The sequence below is a fragment of the Hyperolius riggenbachi genome, chromosome 1 (assembly GCF_040937935.1).
Source record: "Hyperolius riggenbachi isolate aHypRig1 chromosome 1, aHypRig1.pri, whole genome shotgun sequence".
Taxonomy (NCBI): Eukaryota; Metazoa; Chordata; class Amphibia; order Anura; family Hyperoliidae; genus Hyperolius; species Hyperolius riggenbachi.
The window spans coordinates 443195068-443215868 of record NC_090646.1 but is presented as its reverse complement, the minus strand read 5'-3'; the positions used below and the strand labels follow the sequence as shown (position 1 = coordinate 443215868).

At 42.8% G+C, this 20801-nt stretch overlaps 1 protein-coding gene across 3 annotated transcripts in view; it reads right to left on the bottom strand.

Annotated features, from left to right (window-relative positions):
- Nucleotides 1–20801, bottom strand: part of GGT5 (gamma-glutamyltransferase 5) — a 96799-nt gene that overhangs the window by 5260 nt on the left and 70738 nt on the right. For 2 of the 3 annotated variants that reach the window (XM_068238242.1, XM_068238252.1), the window contains 5 exons: nucleotides 20190–20336; nucleotides 19965–20104; nucleotides 16398–16585; nucleotides 14224–14321; nucleotides 902–1014 (listed from right to left, as the gene is read on the bottom strand). In XM_068238242.1, coding sequence (XP_068094343.1) covers nucleotides 902–1014; nucleotides 14224–14321; nucleotides 16398–16585; nucleotides 19965–20104; nucleotides 20190–20336 — 686 coding nt within the window. The remainder of the gene's footprint in view (nucleotides 1–901; nucleotides 1015–14223; nucleotides 14322–16397; nucleotides 16586–19964; nucleotides 20105–20189; nucleotides 20337–20801) is intronic. The other variant, XM_068238246.1, reaches the window with a different exon arrangement.

Sequence of the window (20801 nt, the reverse complement as noted above, 5' to 3'; positions counted from 1 at the left end):
ATGGCCTTTGGATCCTTGTGAGTGCATCCTTGTTTTTTAATTCATGTATTAAATGTTTTTACACTATTGGAGCCTTCTTTGAGTTTAGATTGGTAACGTGACTGGTTCACGGAATCCCGCATTTTCTGTGTATACCCACTTCCGGATTGGCTGAAGGCTATTCTGATGTGCAACGTGACTGGTTCACGGATCCCCGCAATACCTACATATCCATACCTCCGGATCGATTGGAGGTTATCTGGGTGAGTGCGGACACACAGGGGGAGTGTGTTACTGCACCAGGTGCTGGGTATCTGCACTTTAGAGGTGGTGGGCAATTTATTGAAGTATTGGATTACGCTATGTCCTTTATTTCCTTCTCTCTATGACGTGTTGGCTGGATATTGTGGAAGTGGTCCTGTGTTCCTGGACATTTGAGAGTCTACTTCACAGCAGATTGAAGACTACTTGAGTGGTGATATTTGAGACTGAACTTTATCCAAACCTTTTGAGCGCTTAATAACATATCTTATTCATACATAGATGTTGAAATAAAAAAATTGTCAAAACTATTTACTTGCTTACAGCAGGATGTGAGCCTGTGACTCAGGAGACCATGAGCTGATGCCGTAATGCAGTGCAGCCCAGCCCTCACACAACTTGTGGCTGATGCATTGGTAGTCCATGTATCTCGTTCTGACTGAGTAAGCGCATAGCTGGATTCAGCTTCTGAGCTTTCTTTAGTATTTGAAGCTGTGGTCTGCATATCTATGTATGGCTTACAGGACAAAGGAGCTGGTCTTATTACCACAAGGCTGTGGGTTCACTGTGTGAAGTGTGGGAAGTGTAGCTTGCGCTAGGTGCACCCTGTGTAAATATGGTTTCATTACTTTGCTGGAAAACGAGCAGAGACAAATCTTACCTGTGCAGTTGCACTTATGATCCTCACCCCACCAGCACCACCTATTGCCAGCTGGGACTTCCTGTCATGTGAAAGTAGTATGGCTGGTGTCATGGATGATGGTGGTTGTTGTCCTAAAGTAACAAGAATATATACATTTACATGCAATTGCAACAGACCTAACTGTACAAATCAGGGGCGTAACTAGAAACCACTGGCCCCCCCTGCAAAACTTTGGATGCCCAGCCCCCCCATCGCTTTCTGCACAGGAGAACTGAGAACCACTGTTATTCAATTGACTAGTGCACACTTAAAGGACTACTGTAGGGGGGTAGGGGAAAAAGAATTGAACTTACCTGGGGCTTCTAATGGTCCCCCGCAAACGTCCTGTGCCATTCACCGATGCTCCGGTCCCTGCCTCTGGTTCACTTCTGAAATTTGCGACTGCGACTGCACAGCCGCGTCCTTGCTTCCGCTAACGCCACCAGGAGAGCACTGCACAGGCGCAGACCATACTGGGCCTGCGCAGTACACTCCCAGTGAAGTCAGCGGGAGCAAGGACGCGGCCGCGCTGGTGCAGTGGTTTTCTGACTTTAAAGCCGCAAATTCCAGAAGTGAACCGGAGGTGGGTGAGTGGCTGCGCATCGGTGAGTGGCTGATCGGGCTCAGGACGTCTGTGGGGGACCATTAGAAGCCCCAGGTAAGTTCAACTCTTTTTCCCCCTACCCCCCTACAGTAGTCCTTAAGGGCCCTTTTCCACTAGCAGTCGCTAGCGTTCACGCTGAGCGCTAGCGATTGCTGAATCGCAAAAGTACAAAAATGTGCGGCGATTTCCCGACGTTTGCGGTCGCGATTTTGCTATGCTATGCACTGCATAGCAAAATCGCGGCAATAATCGTTCCGCCGTGCGTTCGCGTTCCTGTAAAAAAGAATCGCGGTAGTGGAAATGACCTACCGCGATTCCTATGTTAAAAAGCAAACCATAGCGATTGTAAAATCGCTAGCGGTTTGCGACTTTCCGATTCAGCCAGCGCAAACGCGCTAGTGGAAAAGGGCCCTAAGGGCTGGAACCCACTAGAGCGATTATTTTCAGCGTTTAGGGAGCAAATCAAAATGCTGGCGATTTCCCTAAACGCTCAGCTAATGGATGGGACAAATTCCACTGAAGCGATTGCGTTTAGCAAAATCACCATGACAGGACATGCAGAATTTTGGTGGCATTAGCGTTTCTGCAATGTAAGGTATATAAACGCTGGCGTAATCGCTCATGAATTGCTACACATAGCGATTTGAGTGTGATTTTATATTAATACAAAATTATGATTCGTTAAAAGGACCAATCAGAATTAAAATTGCTAATTGCAAAATCGCTACACAATCGCTGGCAGAAAGCTTACACTTTTTAAAATTGCTCCCAAAAGCACCAGAAAACGCTCAAGAAATCGCTTACAAAACGCTCATTAAAAATGCTAGCGATTGCGATTTGTGGTGGGTTCCAGGCCTGAATGTGTTTTCCCCATGCAAATAAACACACAGCAATGAAGCACTGCATGCATTTTCTCTATCAATCTAATTAGCTTCTGTGATAAAATGTGCATGTTTTCACACATACAAACACACATGGGGGTTGATTCACTAAACCGTCATAACTCATATCCCGGCCATGCCAGCGTTTTTGCGCGCAATTTTGTGTTTTGCGCAATCACGAATTTGCCCCCGCAAATGCTCAAGAAAATTAGTGATTGCACGTGAAAATGAGTTATCACGGTTTAGTGAATCAAGCCCATGGTGTGCAGAAAACGCATACAGAAAACTGACACATGACTGTGCTCCCAGCCTCAGCTTATTACACTTACTTTGTCCACCTCTGATGGAGCAGAAGGGCTCTGCAGACTTCTCCAGCATTACTACAGTACAGAGCACTTGGGTAAGGATAAAGGAATTCTGTAGTGAGACTAATGTGTAAGCCGCCATTGCTGACCTCTCCTTGGTTGTTTTTTGGATGCAGTGGCTTCAGCTTTACATGAAACTCTGACTTGCAGGGGATATGCAGACCAGGTGTTCTGAATGCATCCTGACTGCACTGGCTGCATGCTTCAGTGACTTGTAGTATTGGAACCAGAGATGGCAATGAGCTAGATGGTCTCCCTGGTGGTGAGGGACTTGGACGGCTGCCTTCACCCCCCTGAGATAAAGCTTGCAGGTGGTGGTCCCAGGCACTGTCGGCACCTGTACTGCTCAACTCTGTTTTAGAGCAATGTAAAGGTAATGTAGATCCCAAGTCACATAGCAGCGGTTAGGAGGGGACATAGAGAAAGGCTGGGTATCGAGAAAAGTAGGAGGCGCCCTTATAGTGTATTTTATATTCATTTTATGTATGTATAGCTATACGGGAAAGTCTGCCTACCTTGAATCAGGAGACTTCACTTAATAAAGGAATAAAGTTGTTTTATTGACATAAGCACTGGGCGCCGTTTTTTTGCCGCCCAGTGTGTGATTACATTGTCCCAGCACACTAATTTGACATGAGGAAGCGGTTTGAGCCACAAAACACGTTGTCGAAGTGCTTATTTCAATAAAACAACTTTATTCCTTTACTAAGTGAACTCTCCTGATTCAAGGTAGGCAGACTTTCCCGTATAGCTATACATACATAAAGTGAATATAAAATACACTATAAGGGCGCCTCCTACTTTTCTTGCACCACCCCACCTGGTGAGGTACTTCACGACAGATCAGGAGTGAAGTTTTTTTGAAGGAGCAGCAACCACCCGTATAAAAGACCGAGTGGGGACAGGTTTTCCCCACATGTCCAATAGAGTGGTTGCCTCAAGAGCAACCCACACTTGTGAGTATTATTACTCTTATTTTTAGCCAGTTTATTGAAGATAATACACCATAAGGGCTCCCGGTGTCCCACAAGGGCTCCCTTTTTTCTCCTGTACCTGCTACAGCCTCCATAGAGAAAGGCTGCACATGCTGCCCCTGCTAACACAAACATTATTACAATATTTTGGGTACAGTGTCCTAGTAACATGTGGAGGAGAAAGGTGATGACAGTACCCACTCTTAAGGTGGCCACACACCACACAATTAAAAGATCCAATTTTACACCAATTCAATAAATAAGATCTGTTGTCCCGAAAAATCAAAAGCTTTTTTTTATTAGTTTGAGAAATATAATCATTTCCCGTTTTTATTCAGTGAAAGAAGGTTGGGAGTGTTGGATTTTTCTGATCAATTTTTATGACAAAAATAAATGGTGTGTGGTAGATTGTCAATTACTTGACGTACAGATCCAATCAATTTTTTCTGAGGTTTCAGTTATTTTATTCATAATTGGGGAAAAATTGTATGTTTGTGGTACATTGGTCAGATTTTTGAAATGTTACAATCAGTCAGAAAAATTGATTGCAATTCCTGAATTGAAAAATATTTAAAAATTGTATGGTGTGTGACCACCTTTGGGCTAACAATATGACTAGTAAAGTAACAGCCTTGCATATAGCTGAGCTATACAGTATTTTGTCACTTCACTGGTAGGATATTACTCTGCCTGCAATTTCCTGAACAGCCACAGGAGGGTGCATCTGCACACACTTTCCACTGCGACTAGTCTCCCACATACTGTACATAGGCCTCAATTCACTAAGCAGTTTAGACTAGTCTACTGATGGTTTTTAGTCTACTAATGGTTTGGTCAGTTGCATCAAAAGGGAATTCACTATTATCAAATGTTTTTAGACCTTGTCTAAACCATTTGTTAATTAGGTCGGTAAAGCAGGAGAAATGATCAAAAGATGCAATTCACAAACAAGTAGCTATGACTGACATCCTTCTCCTTTGATGAGCTCTCCTCTGCATACAATTAAACTCCTGCATAATTAATTCAAAAGGTTCCATCCAAGGCCGGATTTAGGCCAAGGCCGCCTAGGCCATGGCCTAGGGCACCACAGGAGGAAGGGCACCAAAGCAGCAGGCTAAACTGGTGCAGCATTTGCAAGCTTGCAAATGCTACAATGCAGGGAGATCAGGCAAGCACCTGACCATGGTACTCTACTGCTATACGCCTGTGCAGCAGCCACCTTACTCTCTGTGCACGTTTGAATTTTGGCCGAAGGCTATGGACTTGGGCAGCATTGGAGATGGAAAAGAAGAGGAAGCTTCTGCACTGGAGACGAGCGGAGAAGTGAGTGACGAAGATGGCTGCTGCGGTGTGAAGGCGAGCTGGCTACCTATACTGAAAGTGGGGAGGGTAGAAGGGATTAAGGGAGTTATCTGGCTACCTATACTGGAGGGAAAGGGAGAGGAGCCATCTGGCTACATATACAAGAGGGAAGGCAGAGGGGTCATCTAGCTACCTATACTGGAGGGAAAGGGGGATGAGTCATATGGCTACCTATACTGGGGGGGGGGGTCATCAGGCTACCTATACTAGAGGGAAGGGGGGAGGAGTCATCTCACTACCTATACTGAAGGAGGCGGCTGGTGACAGTGGCCTAGGGTGGTAAAAATACAAATCCGGCCCCGGTTCCATCCTCAGGCCTCTTTCACATTAACAACGCGTGCAGGAGCCGTTCTCCTGCACGCGTTGAATAGGCTGCGGTGTGTCGTCGGGACTTTCATTTTACCTTGGTCAACGCAAAGTTTAGACTTTGTGTTGAAACGCTGAAAAAGGGCTGTAGTGTGAAAGAGCCCTAACATCTAAAATACCTCACAGAATTACTTTACTGGCAAGAAATCAGCTGGTCTTAGTTAGAAAAAGTGGGCGTGGTTACTCCTTGTTTGCCTTTGTGAATTGTGTAATTACTGAATGTTATGAAAACAGGTCTAAAACATTATACCAAACCATCAGTAGACTAAAAACATCTGTAGACTAGTCTAAACTGCTTAGTGAATTGAGGCCATTATCTCAAATGCAAGAAAGTTTATTGTGCATTTAAATAATACCCAAAGTGACGTGTGACATGATGAGATAGACATGTGTATGTACAGTGCCTAGCACACTAATAACTATGCTATGTTCCTTTTTTTCTTTCTCTTCCTAAAAGAGTTAAATATCAGGTATGTAAGTGGCTGACTCAGTCCTGACTCAGACAGGAAGTGACTACAGTCAGTGTGACCCTCACTGATAATAAATTCCAACTATAAAACAATTTTTTTTAGCAGAAAATGGCTTCTGAGAGCAGGACAGAGATACAAAGGGGAATTTCTTATCAGTGAGGGTCACACTGTAGTCACTTCCTGTCTGAGTCAGGACTGGGTCAGCCACTTACATACCTGATATTTAACTCTTTCAGGAAGAGAAAGAAAAAAAGGAACACAGCATAGTTATTTGTGTGCTAGGCACTGTACATACACATGTCTATCTCATCATGTCACATGTCACTTCGGGTATCCTTTAAAGGACTTACGAACTGAAAATGCTTAAAAAAGTTAAATACCTTTTTAAATCCTGGATGTATGGAGGACGACGTCCACACCCTCCCATTCATTCCACCTTGCCCCGAACGGGTCGGGTTATAATTCACCCCTCAATATGGCCACCAGAGATGGCCTCGGCTGCGCAGTCCGCATAGACACGATTGCGGCTGTGCAGCTCTAGGGCCTCCTCCCGCCACGTCATCAATCCATGACTGATCGATGATGCAGCGGGAGGAGGCCCTAGAGCTGCGCAGCCGCAACCGTGTCTATGCGGACTGCGCAGCCGAGGCCATCTCTGGTGGCCATATTGAGGGGGGAATTTCAACCCGACCCTTTCGGAGGGGTCAGGACCCGACCGGGGGGGGGGGGGGGCTATTCTACTGGAGGGCACGGCGGAATGAATGGGAGGGTGTGCAGCAAACATCTACGCACTAAGGGCCCATTTACACTTAGGGCGTTTACCGCTAAGCACCGCAACGCCGACGATTGCTAGCTCTTTTTAAAGCGCTAGTGCAATTTTAACTATATGGCACTGATCTCACTGCCATAATCGCCAGTGATTCGCAATTAGCGCGAAACGCAAACATGCTATTTGCAACATTTTGTCTGCGATATTTGAGACATCGCAATTGCAATGTATTTCAATGCAAATCGCGATCACTCAAAAAACGCAAAAATGTCTAGTGAAAAAAATGAGTTTATCGTGTAACATTGCCACCACAAATTGCTAGCGCTAATTGCTAGCGTTTTGCGATTGCAAAGGTGAACTAAGTCTTTATATCACATTGGCTGTCACATTCCCAAAGCAGTATGTTAGGCAACGTTATTGACTGTTTCTTTAATTCAGGGATTTCCCAAGGCACAGAGTCTAAGTGGAACAGAGTTTTTAACCTCCTCACAAGTAATGATGGGTCAGTAACCATTGTAGCCAGTGGACTGCTTTGCTGCTAGGAACCACCAGGTCACACCCCTTGGAATCTCCCTACCATGATGACTAAACATGACCTCATGAGAGCTTATCTTGTTATCCACAGAGACAAGCTTGGATGCTTATTATGCTGACTCACTGGAGTTGCACCACTGAGCTGGATAAATATACTTTGACACATGTATTCCTAACACTTCCTTCCTGGTATAAAATATAACTTGTTGCTAAAGTCTGAAACTCTGCATTTCTTCTTGGCTCTAAAACAATGGCAAATCGAATTGAATCGAATCGAATCCTGATCGGACATGTCGGATTTAATTGGATCGTAAATAGAATCGTAATCGAATCGTATAAAGAATCGTATCGTGTAGATTGGGCTTATGATTCTTTAGAGCATAAAACCTGCTACCATAAAAAATGGTAGCAGAACAGCTCTTAAAGGGCACAGTTTTACTTTCTGCAGGTTCTAACCCTCCCCGCCCGGTACTCAATTATCATCCAGTCCCCTGCCACGGCTCATTGGGAACTTGTAATTTGTAGACAGACAATATTACTTGTGCACAAAAGCAAATATGATAACTGTATGAGTAATAAAAAGTAGGAAAACATGTTTTAACTGAATGGTATGTCCTAGTTTAATCCTGCTTTATGTTAATAAACCTGAATCAGAGTTCACCTCTTTACAACTTTACATGCTAGAATCCATTCTTTAGCCTTTTAAACTGTATAAACCAGTAAATAATTATTGTAAATGATATTTATTTATTTTTTAGGCATCCATAAGATTTTTTTCTATTTTCCACCGTCATATCTGCCATTAGCATTATTTGTGGTGGACAGAAGTAGAAGGCATGCACCTAAAGGCAGCTGGTGGTAAAGAGGCTGCTGGATCTTGACACTTACCCCCCTTCCACTGCTTGCTGCCACCTGCCTGCTCTACACCCTAGTTCACAGATTTACACAGAAGTGCACTGAGTTGTGCATAATTTCATTCTCCTCTGACTACTCATATAAAATGGGGTGGCATAATGGCATTTGTTTGACGCTGTTACTTCCTCATCTTTGACTTTATTTTAACATATATATTTATGTACATTTTTATATGATTATTGGCATAAAGGGGGTAAGACAGACCTAGGGTGTGGCATCTGATGAGGGGCAAAGTGTCAGGTCTTCTCTCCTCCGTGCCTATATGATCTTGAGATGCAAAATTAGCTCTACATAAAATTCTGCACAGACACAATCAGTAACTGCCACACACTGGGGCTCAATAACCTGGGCAATAGTTCCAGGAACAAGCTGACACAAACGGAAGCGGGAAAAAAGGGCGCATGCCGCTAGTGGACAAAAAGGGCCCCGCCATTCACTCTCATAATAAATAGCGTTTAATGGGCGCCGAGCAGGAAAAAAGGGCGCAGGACATAAATAACGTTTACAACTGGCGCCAGGAGATTTTTAATGATTTATAAGTGTGCTTGTGGTGATTTACGTTTATAAAATGCACCCGTGCCGAATAACGTTTATAAAAATACTAAACATATTTATCTTATTTAACTAATTAAAACATTATTTAAAGTTTTATCCCATACTGTTTGTAAAACATTATTATTCACAAAATAAAGCGATCAGTACGTAACGTAAATTGCAAAATATTTTTTGCATCCACAATTAGTAAAACATTATTATCCACATAATAAAGGGGGGTCTTAGGTTTAGGCACCACCAGGGGGGTCTTAGGTTTAGGCACCAACAGGGGGGTCTAGGGGTTAGGGGTAGGTACAGGGAGGGTTACTTAGGCACCAACAGGGGGGGTCTTAGGTTTAGGCACCAACAGGGGGGTCTTAGGTTTAGGCACCAACAGGGGGGTCTTAGGTTTAGGCACCAACAGGGGGGTCTTAGGTTTAGGCACCAACAGGGGGGTCTTAGGTTTAGGCACCAACAGGGGGGTCTTAGGTTTAGGCACCAACAGGGGGGTCTTAGGTTTAGGCACCAACAGGGGGGTCTAGGGGTTAGGGATAGGTACAGGGAGGGTTCTGTGTAAGAGTAGGCTTAGGTAAAGTTTTCATAAAATTTTAGTAATAATTACTAATGTTTTACAACACTTATTACGAACGTAGTTATATTTATATCATCGTTATAAAGAATATTTTCAGATTTTATTATAAGAACAAACCGTAAATGAAGGTTATTCACAATAATATAGAATTATAACAATTAAACATATATTATTGTTTTTTCCATAAATGTAATTATAAGTTTAACTTTAGAAACAGGGAAGAATAACGTTTTCACAATTTCTGACTTCATAAACATTATTTAATGATTTATAATTTTGTTAAACCTTATTTGTAAACGAAATATAGCACACTATTTTTATAAACCCTATTAATGATTAATTATTATTTAGAGTTTACACCCCGCGCCCTTTTTGTCCGGGCGCCCTTTTTGTACGTACGCGACACAAACATGTCCTCCAGCTTCTGCTGAGAGACATGTACTGTTTCTTTGGGGAGGGGAAGGAGGGAAACAATGTGTCTGATTGTTGCTGTCCTTTAAAGCTTTGGTGTCTCAGGTCCGTTAACTCTTTCCTTAATGAAAGGCTCTGGTCCCATGAGAACCTGAGCCTTCTTTTCCTTTCAGGCTGTGATCACTGTGATTGTCTGACAGTGATCACACTGGCTCCTGGCTGGCGCATGGAGCCCGGCTGTCATTAGACAGCTGAGTGAGTGGAGTGCAGTGGTGGCAGAAGAGCAGCGATAGAGATGGCAGTTTGCGGCAATGGGACATTGAAATCTACACCCTCACAGGAATAAGATGTAGATTTCAACTACCTGTGTTTGAAATAGGTTAATGATGTCAGAAGGCAGCTGTATACATACTTGATTCTTAACCGAGACAGCCCAAAAGGTCATATTAGGCGAATTCCATCTACCATGTGTAGAAGGCTATAAGACTCACAGAGATACATCCTTAATCACATCCTTACTTTAAAGGGGTTCTGTGGCCTTTGAAAAAAACAAAAAGTCAGCACTATATAGCCAGCCTCAGAGTAGGATTAGAATCCCTGGTGGTAACTCTGAGTTTTTTCTAGTATCCAGAGGTACTAGGCAGGGGTGCCCATTGTCCCCCTTGCTGTTTGCAATGATGATGGAACCCCTCGCTTTGGCCATTAAAGCAGACCCCAATACTAAAGGTTATGAACTAAGAGACTCTGTATATAAAATAAGTTTATACGCAGATGACGTATTGCTCTTTATTTCGCAACCATTGACATCTCTTCCTTCCCTTTTGCGTATCCTGGAGGTGTTTGAATGTAGCTCTCTGGTCTAAAAGTCAATATGTTTAAATCAGTTTTTCCTTCTCCTGGAGTATCAACAAATTTAAATACCTTGGGGTTACCTTGACCCCTTCCCTATCCCCTCTTCTTGAGCAAAATCTAACCCCCCTACTCGCCAAATTTAAAGCTTTTATTAAGGAATGGTCCTCAATACCGATCTCCTGGATAGGTAGAATAATTGCAGTAAAGATGGTATTACTCCCTAAGCTACTTTTTATCTTCAGAGCACTTCCCCTATTTATTGCTAAATCAAAACTTCAGATATTTCAGACTCTATTTAATAACTTCATTTGGAACAGTAAACATCCAAGGGTTCGAAACAGGATACTTTATAGGCCAAAATATGCAGGGGGTCTGGCGGTTCCTCAAATTTGGCATTCCTATTTAGCTGCTAGATTAGCCCAGATGTCTCACTGGCACAATACTACTTCTCCCCCCTTATGGGTTCGATTTGAACAGGAGACTATTTTACCATACTCCTTTAATGGTCTCTTATGGAATCCGGTTCTTATCCCCCAACCTATCTCCCATCTAAATAAAATTGTCTGGCAACGCCTACAGCTATGGAAGACTATACGTTTCCGGTTCTCTTTAGCCTCAGTGAAGCCCCCCACTTCTTTCTTATCTAGGTAACCCGAACTTCCCTCCAGGCTTAACCAATACAGAAGTATTTAACTGGTGGATAGATATCAATCCTCTTATAGTAAGGAAATTCTGGTTAATAAAAACATTTATTCAATTTTCTCTGTTCACTCAGAATAGATCTATCCTCCAAACTGAAATTTTTAGATATGCACAAATACGACACTTTCTCTCATCCCCAACTCTAAGCCCTCCTGAATGTACTGGCACGTTCTATGAACAAATATGCCTGCACCCGCATACTGAAGTCGGGGTACTCTCAAGAATCTATAGTCACCTTCAAAACTCTTAGCTTCAAGAGAAACCTAAACACATAAAAGATTGGGAGATAGTTTGGGGTTCCCCTCTTACAGATCAGCAATGGTCTAGCATTTTCTGAAACATAGCTAAAAGCTCTAAATCTAATTTCATCAAAGAAACTGCATATAAATTGGCTACCAGATGGTATTACACCCCTGATAGAGTACAGAAGATGTTCCCCCAGTCTTCCTCATTATGCTTCCGAGGCTGTAGCTCCACTAGAACCATCAAACATATATTTTGGGAGTGCCCCGTGACAGTGGACATCTGGCTAAAAACATCTGCCTTACTTAAGGAAGCTTTGAAAATTGAGGTCAAATTTGATATGTTACATGCTCTATTATTATTGCCCTCTAAGCAGGTGCCAAAAGTTTATAGACCCTTGGTAAATGTATTTATCGGTGCCACACAATGGTTGATTGCCTTCCATTGGAAACAATCCACCATACATTTTGATCTTCTATTGACTAGACTAGATCAAATTTTGTTGATGGAAAAAATAGCATATACTTTGGATAATGCTCAAGATAAATTCATCTCCAAGTGGAAAGACTGGATCACTTATCGTAGTCCTTCAGACCTTTTAGGCAGAGCTCTTGACTTAAAAGTTTAATCTTAAACAGTTTGGCAGTGATTTTCCTCATAGTGCACTCTTTTTACTGAGATACCAACTCGGGGCCATTGTGACGTTTCCCCATAGCTGCACTCTGTTAGTTAAAGGGATACTGTAGGGGGGTCAGGGGAAAATGAGTTGAACTTACCCGGGGCTTCTAATGGTCCCCCGCAGGCATCCTGTGCCCGCGCAGCCACTCACCGATGCTCCGGCCCCGCCTCCAGTTCACTTCTGGAATTTCAGACTTTAAAGTCTGAAAACCACTGCGCCTGCATTGCCGTGTCCTCGATCCCTCTGATGTCATCAAGAGCGCACAGCGCAGGCCCTGTATGGTCTGTGTCTGCGCAGTACGCTCCTGGTGACATCAGCGGGAGCGAGGACACGGGCATGCAGGCGCAGTGGTTTTCAGACTTTAAAGTCAGAAATTCCAGAAGTGAACCGGAGGCGGGGCCGGAGCATTGGGGAGTGGCTGCGCCAACACAGGATGTCTGCGGGGGACCATTAGAAGCCCCGGGTAAGTTCAGCTCATTTTCCCCCGACCCCCCCTACAGTATCCCTTTAACTCTTTGTGTGAAATCATTGCCAATTATTGATCTCTCTCTTTATGCTAGTGATATTTGGTAATAAGATTATTACCCATATTTAACTCTAATTAAGCTGTATTATTGTGACATGCCATACTTGACCGAAGATTCTATGTGTTCTTATTTGTTTATTGCTGCCATGTTGGCACCTAATTTGACTGTTTGTACTTTATGAGAATTTTTCAATAAACGTGAGTAAACAGAAAAAAACAAAAAGTGTCACTTACCTGGGGCTTCTACCGGCCCCCTGCAGCTATCAAGTCCCAAACCATCACTGAAGTCCCCTCCGTTCCCTGCCGCAGGTCACCTGGCAATTATACGTCTAACTAGATGAATAGCACCATGGCTGCGCTACCGCGCGCTTCCTCACTCCCGCTTGCGTGCTCGGGGGCTTACTGTGCAGTACGAAGTTTTCTTGTTCTGCGCCTGCGCAGTAAGCTCCCGATGACGCACACAGGAGCAAGGATGCGCGGGAGCGAGGATGCTCAGCCGCAGTGCTATTCGTCTAGTTAGATAATAATTGCTAGGTGACCTGCGGCAGGGAACGGAGGGGGCTTCAGTGAGGGCGTGGGACTTGATAGCTGCAGGGGGCCGGTAGAAGCCCCAGGTAAGTGACACTTTTTGTTTTTTTAAAAGGCCACAGAACCCCTTTAAGCCATAAAGAGCAAGGAATAAAGAAAGATGGCAAAAATGAAGTGCATACAGAAAATAACAGTAAATGGTGGTTTAAAAATACATCTTAAAAACAAAAAAACGCACATTACTGTAAAATCTTTAACTTTTGCAGTTTTTCCCATTAAACACATAGAAGAAAGATTGGAAAGCATGTATTCCTCACTGCTGTGAACGGTCCATTCTGGTATTTCTTTAGAGGCACCTGGGATAATAGGTTCCATACCAGGGAGTACTTGCTGTATGTTTTGGACTGTAAGACTCACTTTTTCTCCCCCAAAAGTGGGGGAAAAAATCACTGTGTCTTATAGTCCAAATCCTGGGAGTTCCTAACTTGTGAATGCCTGCCAATACAAGCCTCCAATCTGCAGCAATGTCAGGGACTGTCTGTATTGTGCCCATGCAGAGGACACAGGGCAACACAAAGGGTCATAGAGGAGGACACAAAGAGGACAGAGGCAAACACATGGGGGACACAGGAGGACACAAGGGGGATAGAGGAGGACAGGGAGGTACAAGTGGGCATAAGGTACAAAGGGAGCATAATCCACAAGATGCCCCTTCACCATGGATGCACCAGGTTTAGTATATATGTGTATTTTCCCCTGGTTTTTATCCTCTAAACCTAGGTGCATCTTATGGTGAGGAGCATCTTATAGTCCAAAAAATATGGTAATACACACCATTCTTTAGATTGTGGTACATAGGTATCTATATTGCCCAGGAGAAAAATGAAAGACAGACAGACAGAGAGAGAGATAGAGATAGAGATAGAGAGAGAGAGAGAGAGAGAGAGAGAGAGAGAGAGAGAGAGAGAGAGAGAGAGAGAGAGAGGTGTCTCACCTGCTGTAACTGGTTGTGAAGAAGAATCTAAGCAGAAATCTGCCAGCTCATTATTGAGGATAATTCCAGTGCTTGGTGAGTAAATCATCGAGCCAAATCTAAGCAAAGACAACAGTAACATTGCTTCAGAAATCACTCAAATACCTATGAAATGATAGTCGTCTGACTTTACTGTGTGCAATAAACTTTTCAAAGAAAACAGTCATATTTGCCATTTTTTTTAGATTTTTCAGAGAGGTAAGCCAACTATACCTCTGCCTTTTAAATTGTTTTATTATTTATTATTTTAAGTTATATTTTATTATTTTGGGCGCCTTCACCCGCCAGTATGAAAAATAAAAGATTGACTTACTATAACTGGACTTAACAATGGAGTTTTTATGAAAGGAGACAACGTTATACGTTATGTACTTGGGGTGGGGCCAATCCTGTACAGACTCGTTGCTAGCCTGCAGGCTTGCAACACATTTTGTTGCTATGGAGGGGAGCAGAGGGACCACGCACAACGCACGATGGAAGGGTAAGGAGGGAGAACAATGGAATTGGCCAGGGTTTGGATGAGACGATCCCACATGACGCATCTCAGGGTGGGGATCTGGACCCGCCAACACGTGCCAGATTCTCGGGAAAGAGGCAGCCCCGAAAGGCCTCAGCCATGAATAATCTAGTATGTGTATAAAGCTTAATTTTCACACCTTATCTGTCTAGGTTATGGTAAGGTCTTTGATGATGAGTCAGGTCTGAGGGAGAGAGGAGAGGGGAAGAGAAGAGAAGAAACTGTACTCTGGCTCAGTGAGGTTTTATTTATTCTGCTGAGATCCTGCTTTACTTTTTATTCTGCTTTATTCTCTGGAAGATAGTGACATATTGCAACAGGATCTGGATAGGATGGCTATATGGTCACATAAATGGCAGATGAAATTCAATGTTGAAAAATGTAAAGTCATGCATTTTGGTCGTACTAATGGTCTAACAACATACAAAATTATGGAATTCAGTTCTGGGCACCACATTACAAAAAAGATATTGCAGTTTTAGAACAGGTGCAGAGACGAGCAACAAAATTGATACGTGGGATGGAAGGTCTCACTTACCAAGAAAGGTAAGATAAACTGGGTTTGTTTAGTTTAGAGAAAAGACGCCTTAGAGGAGATCTAATTAACATGTATAAATACATCAGAGGGCAATATAAAAGCTTGGCGGATTAGCTTTTTGTCCCTAGGCCTTCACAAAGAACTAGAGGACATGATCTGCGCATGGAGGAAAAACTTTTCAGCCATTTATTTAGGAAAAGGTTCTTTACAGTAAAGGGGCCCATACACTCAGCCGATTTTCTGGCCGACCGATCGATCCAAATCGATCGATCGATTGCAAATCGGTTGGCCAATCGACCGATCAATGGCCGATTTCGATCGATTTCGATGGTTTTCCGTCGAACTGGCAGGGTGGAAAATCTAGGTCGATCTGATGAGATTGCTTATCATTTTGCATTGGCCTTAATGGAAATCTGATGGCAAAAAAATGCCATCAGATCGAATTTCAATAAATTTAAAACTGAAATCTATTGGAATTCTATCCTGGTAAAAAATGTTCTAAAAACGCATCAGATAGATCATCAGATGCATTTCTTATCTATCTGCTGAAATTCTGACAAGTGTATGGGCACCTTAAGAGTGATTAAGATGTGGAATGCATTGCCACAGGAAGTAGTTATGGCAAATTCTAGATCTGCATTTAAAGGGGGCTTAGATGCTTTCCTTGCATTGAAAGACATCCATGGCTATAATTACTAGGAAATGCCCAATGATGTTGATCCAGGGATTTTATCTGATTACCATCTGGAGTCGGGAAGGATTTTTTTTCCCCTTCTGGTGCCAATTGGACCATGCCTTGTAAGGGTTTTTCACCTTCCTCTAGATCAAGAGGGATATGTGAGGAAGCAGGCCTATTGTACAGTACTTTGTTTTCTGGTTGAGCTCAACGGACGTATGTCTTTTTTCAACTCAAACAACTATGTAACTATGAGTTTGTGCAGTTGTGATTATAGAAGATGTCATTTGATGCACCAAAATAACATTTTCGATGTCTTTTTATTTATCTCAATGTGCAAATGAAGCAAAAGAAAAACAGAAATATGCTGGAAATTGTCAGTAAACATAAAGCAGCATTCTTACAGATGATTGACAGAGCTTGTGACAGACACAGAACTCCCATCTTGGCTGATGACAGAGATGTGGGAGGTCCCCATGGTTTCCGGGTGAACTGCAGAAACATTATAGAAACTAAGAGGGTGATCACCAGAGCCGTCAATCTTCTCCCTTATTTTCTCAGCCAAACTCTGAGACATCAAGTACTCTGTAAGCTGTAGGAGGAGAGACAGCATTTAATCTACAAGACTGGAGGAAACAGGACAATCCTAAGAAAGATAGGATGATGTAAAATGTATGCTAAAACACTAAAATATATGTCCTATGGTGTAGCAGGAGAACTACTCTATATTGCCAAAAGTATTGGGACACCCCTTCAAATCAGTGAATCCAGGTGTTCCAATCACTTCAATTGCCAGGTATATAAAGTCAAGCACCTAGGCAAGCAGAATACTTTTGCAAACATCTGTGGAAAAATGGTTCACTCTCTAATGCTGGGAATACACGGTTCGTTTCTGAGGTGATTAGATGGTTCGATAGATAATTTCCGACAGGTCCGATCTCCCTTTCGATCCTTTCGCCGCTCAATTTCTGATAGAAGTGAATGGAAAACGAGCGGAAGATAAGATAATCGATTGCAGAATCAAGCGGCAAAGACGATTGAGAGGAGAATCGAGAGCCAGAAACGCACCGTATATTCCCAGCATAAAGCTCAGTGAATTCCAATATGGTACTGTGTGACCGGATGCCATTTGTGAAATTGCCTCACTACTAAATATTCCACAATCACTGGTTAATGTTATTGTTACAAAGTGCGAGTACCTGGGGTGGGAACAACAGTAAATCAGCATGAAGTGGTAGACCATGTAAACCATGAAGTGGGGTCAGTGCACACTGAGGCACACATTACACAGAAATCGTCAAAGGGTGGCCCACCTCCTTACTAAAGCCTATGGATTAAAATAGGATGTTATTAAAGTTAATGTGTGTGTAAAGGCAGGTGTTCCAATACTTTTAGCAATAAAGTGTATTTGTTAAATGACGACAAGTTGACTTGAAGGTACAAGTGTAAAAATACATCCATAAGCTGTAATAGAACTAAAAGAGGGATCGCACTTGTACAGTTCGGAAGCGTTTTTGCCGCTATTAGAAAATGCATGCAAAAACGCATTTATTTTCTATGGGGCTGCTGTATTTTCAGGGGCCATCTGCGATTCTGCAGAACGTTGGGAAAAAAAAAAGATACAACCTGCACTACTTTCTGGCACAATGTAATGGTATTCCTCATTGAAATCACTGCATACTGTAAAAAACACGCATGTGTGAAAACGCACGCAAAACACACATATTATGCAGCAAAACACATGTGGGGAATCATCTGCGGTTGCTGCAGACACTAGTGTGATCCTTTGCTCAGTGTTTGATTTGATTTGAAGTGAGCTTGTCACAAGCCTAATGCAGCAGCTGTTAATATTACAGTGTGCAGCAGCAGGTAGACAACTATTTTCCTGCTTAAACCCCCTAAAGACCAGGCCATTTTTAACAAAATAGGCCACTGCAGCTTTAAGGCCTCGCTGCAGGTCTGTACAACTCAGCACACAAGTGATTCCCCCCCCCCCCCTTTTATGCCCATCAACACAGCTTTCTGTTGGTGGGCAATGATCGCTCCCCCAGTGGTTATTTTTTTTTGTATTAAATATCTGATTATTTTTTAAATAAATTTCACTGTTTTTTTAATGTTTATTTTCCCAGCCCGCTTTTCCTCCCCCCGCCAGCCAATCACCGTGATCAGCTGTCATAGACATCAGCTTATGACAGCCGATCACTCTAGTGTCTCACAGTACAGCACCGCCGTAGATCGCAGCACTGTACATAGTAAATAGATGGCGAAACTCCGTCTAACAGTATCCTAGCGGCGATCGGAGACTGACGGCAGAGCAGAGCTCCGTCATCCAAGGGATCTTCAGCAAATCCCCGCCCCAGGACTATACGCCGATCGGTGTTAGGTGGTCCTGGGGCTGTCGCCTCGGCCATGCCCATCGGTGTGACGCAGTTGGCAACCAGTTAATTCACGTCATATGAAGTCTGACGTTACATATTTGTGTGATGGAGTTTATTTCCTTTTTTAGTGGCCCTATTGCAGGGACGGCAGGTGGAGTTCTACTTCTATTCTACTATCATTTCCATGACCTTTACTACTAACACTGAGGCAAACATTTTAGAGGGAAAAGGACAGACAACTTATTAAAGAGGTACTGTAGTGACATATAAAATGCAGTAAATTATATAGGATACCCACTTTGATGGTAATTTTCTTCGTTTTAGCATTAGAAACACTTCCTATATCTATATATTGCTGTATATTGGTATGTAGCCCCACCCTCCCCAGTTATGCTTAAGGTCCGTACACACGTCGGACTGGAGGCAACGACGGGTCCGTCGTCACCTCCCGCTGGGTGGGCGTTCCAACGACAGTCCGGTGTGTGTACGCACTGTCGGCGGACTAATACGGCTGTTTCTGAGCGATCCGTGGGGCGGATCGCTCAGAAGCAGCCATATCAGTCCGCCGACAGTGCGTACACACGCCGGACTGTCGTTGGAACGCCCACCCAGCGGGAGGTGACGACGGACCCGTCGTTGCCTCCAGTCCGGCGTGTGTACGGACCTTAAGCCTAGGCTGCTTAGCTATGCAGAAATCAGGATTAGGATTCTATTACTCTGCCTCCTCCAAGATATCCAAGATTAAGAGAGTCCCATTGCTCCTTAAAGCAGTATTGTCACCATAAAAATCAAATTTCAACAGCAACTGGTCTGAGTGTATTAAGTGATAAAGATGCTAATCCTGCATTCAAAACTTGCAAAACTTTTTCTGCTGTTATGGTTTGTAGTTATCACATACTTTAGGAACACTGGCCCTAGTGCCAAACAGTGCCAAAGAGTTGAATGCTGGGAGTTCTTTTTATCTATAATATATTCCTCCTCTTCGATTTATATCCCTATCCAGCTGCTTATCAGAAACACCCTTTGATTACTTGTGTTTACAAACAAGGCTGAGGTGACTCAGTGATTGGATGTGTAAATAAAAAATAGACAGTGCAGTTGTTAGTATACACCTCAGTGGGAGTGTCTGAAGACTCTGAGAAGGGCAACTAATGAATACACAATGAGCAAGAGAAGGGAGGGGGGGGAACAAAAGTCAGGGAGGATATGATGTCAGCATTAGCTTGGCAAGATGGCCACTGCTTAGAATAGGATTTTCTGCATTTCCTTTATAAAATTCACAGGAATAATTACATGGTCCATGGATAGCACAATACATCTGTTATGTAAGTAGAAGTAGTATTTATCTACTTATATATGTGTTTTTTATTTCTAGGTTAGCATGGGTGTCGCTTGTTCTTTAACATTGGCATAAGGGTGCATTGCAAAGGAGGGGGGGGGGGTTAAACGGATTAAAGCCCTGGCACCTTTCAAGAAACCAGAAAGAGAAAAAGTGGTTGATTTACCTGAAGTCTAAAAGGAAAACACATAAATTAATGTAACTAGTGACAGTTTGCAAATGGCCTGCATGAGAATTGCTTTACATATTGATACCTGTTTTGTGCTTCCAACAGCCAGATAATCCGCCAGTTTTCCTTTCTGTCCATTAGCAAACTTGAAGGCCTCGGCAATGTAATGGTAGGTCTGTATCTCTGCTGTCTCGTTTTGCACAGAACTTGCAGAAAAGCGATATCCTGGAAACACAAGCCGTCCGTCACTCTCATTTATATTTGCTGACATTTGATGCCATACCTACATGATTGTTAGTACCTATCTTACCTTTAAGGATGTTAAGAATAAAGCTCATCAAAGCTCCCCCTGATGGTGGAGGAGGAGAATACAATGTGTAGGATCCAAGAGACAGATTCAATGGTTTTACTATTTTTGCCCTGTAATTCCGTAAGTCATCCTCAGTCAAAAAGCTTACTAATGCAAAAGACACAACAATAAGGTTTAGTATTGTACAACAGGAAACAAGGAAGATTGAGGAATGTGAGAGATGATGAAACTTTTTGTAAGGCAACTGGGAAGATGTCATTACACTGGATGATAATTTCTGGTTTACATAATCTGCCCACAATTGTACTGGTTGAGGTCTGTGGACAGGCCTCATCTTGTCACTCTTCATCATTTTACAGGTTCATACCTAAAGTGTACCCGAGGTGTCATGTGACATGATGAGATAGAAAAAGGTCAATAGTTCATGTATTTACACTCAAGGAACTTAATAAACTGCCACTGAGCAGAGTCAACAAAATATTCAATCTAATTTGTAAATGTTTAAATATAAAATAAAACCATGGGCTATCTAAAAAGGTAATTTGTTTATGAGTAAGAGGATGAATACAATTGTTTATCTCAACATTTTATTTTCCCCTGGAGTTAACTTTA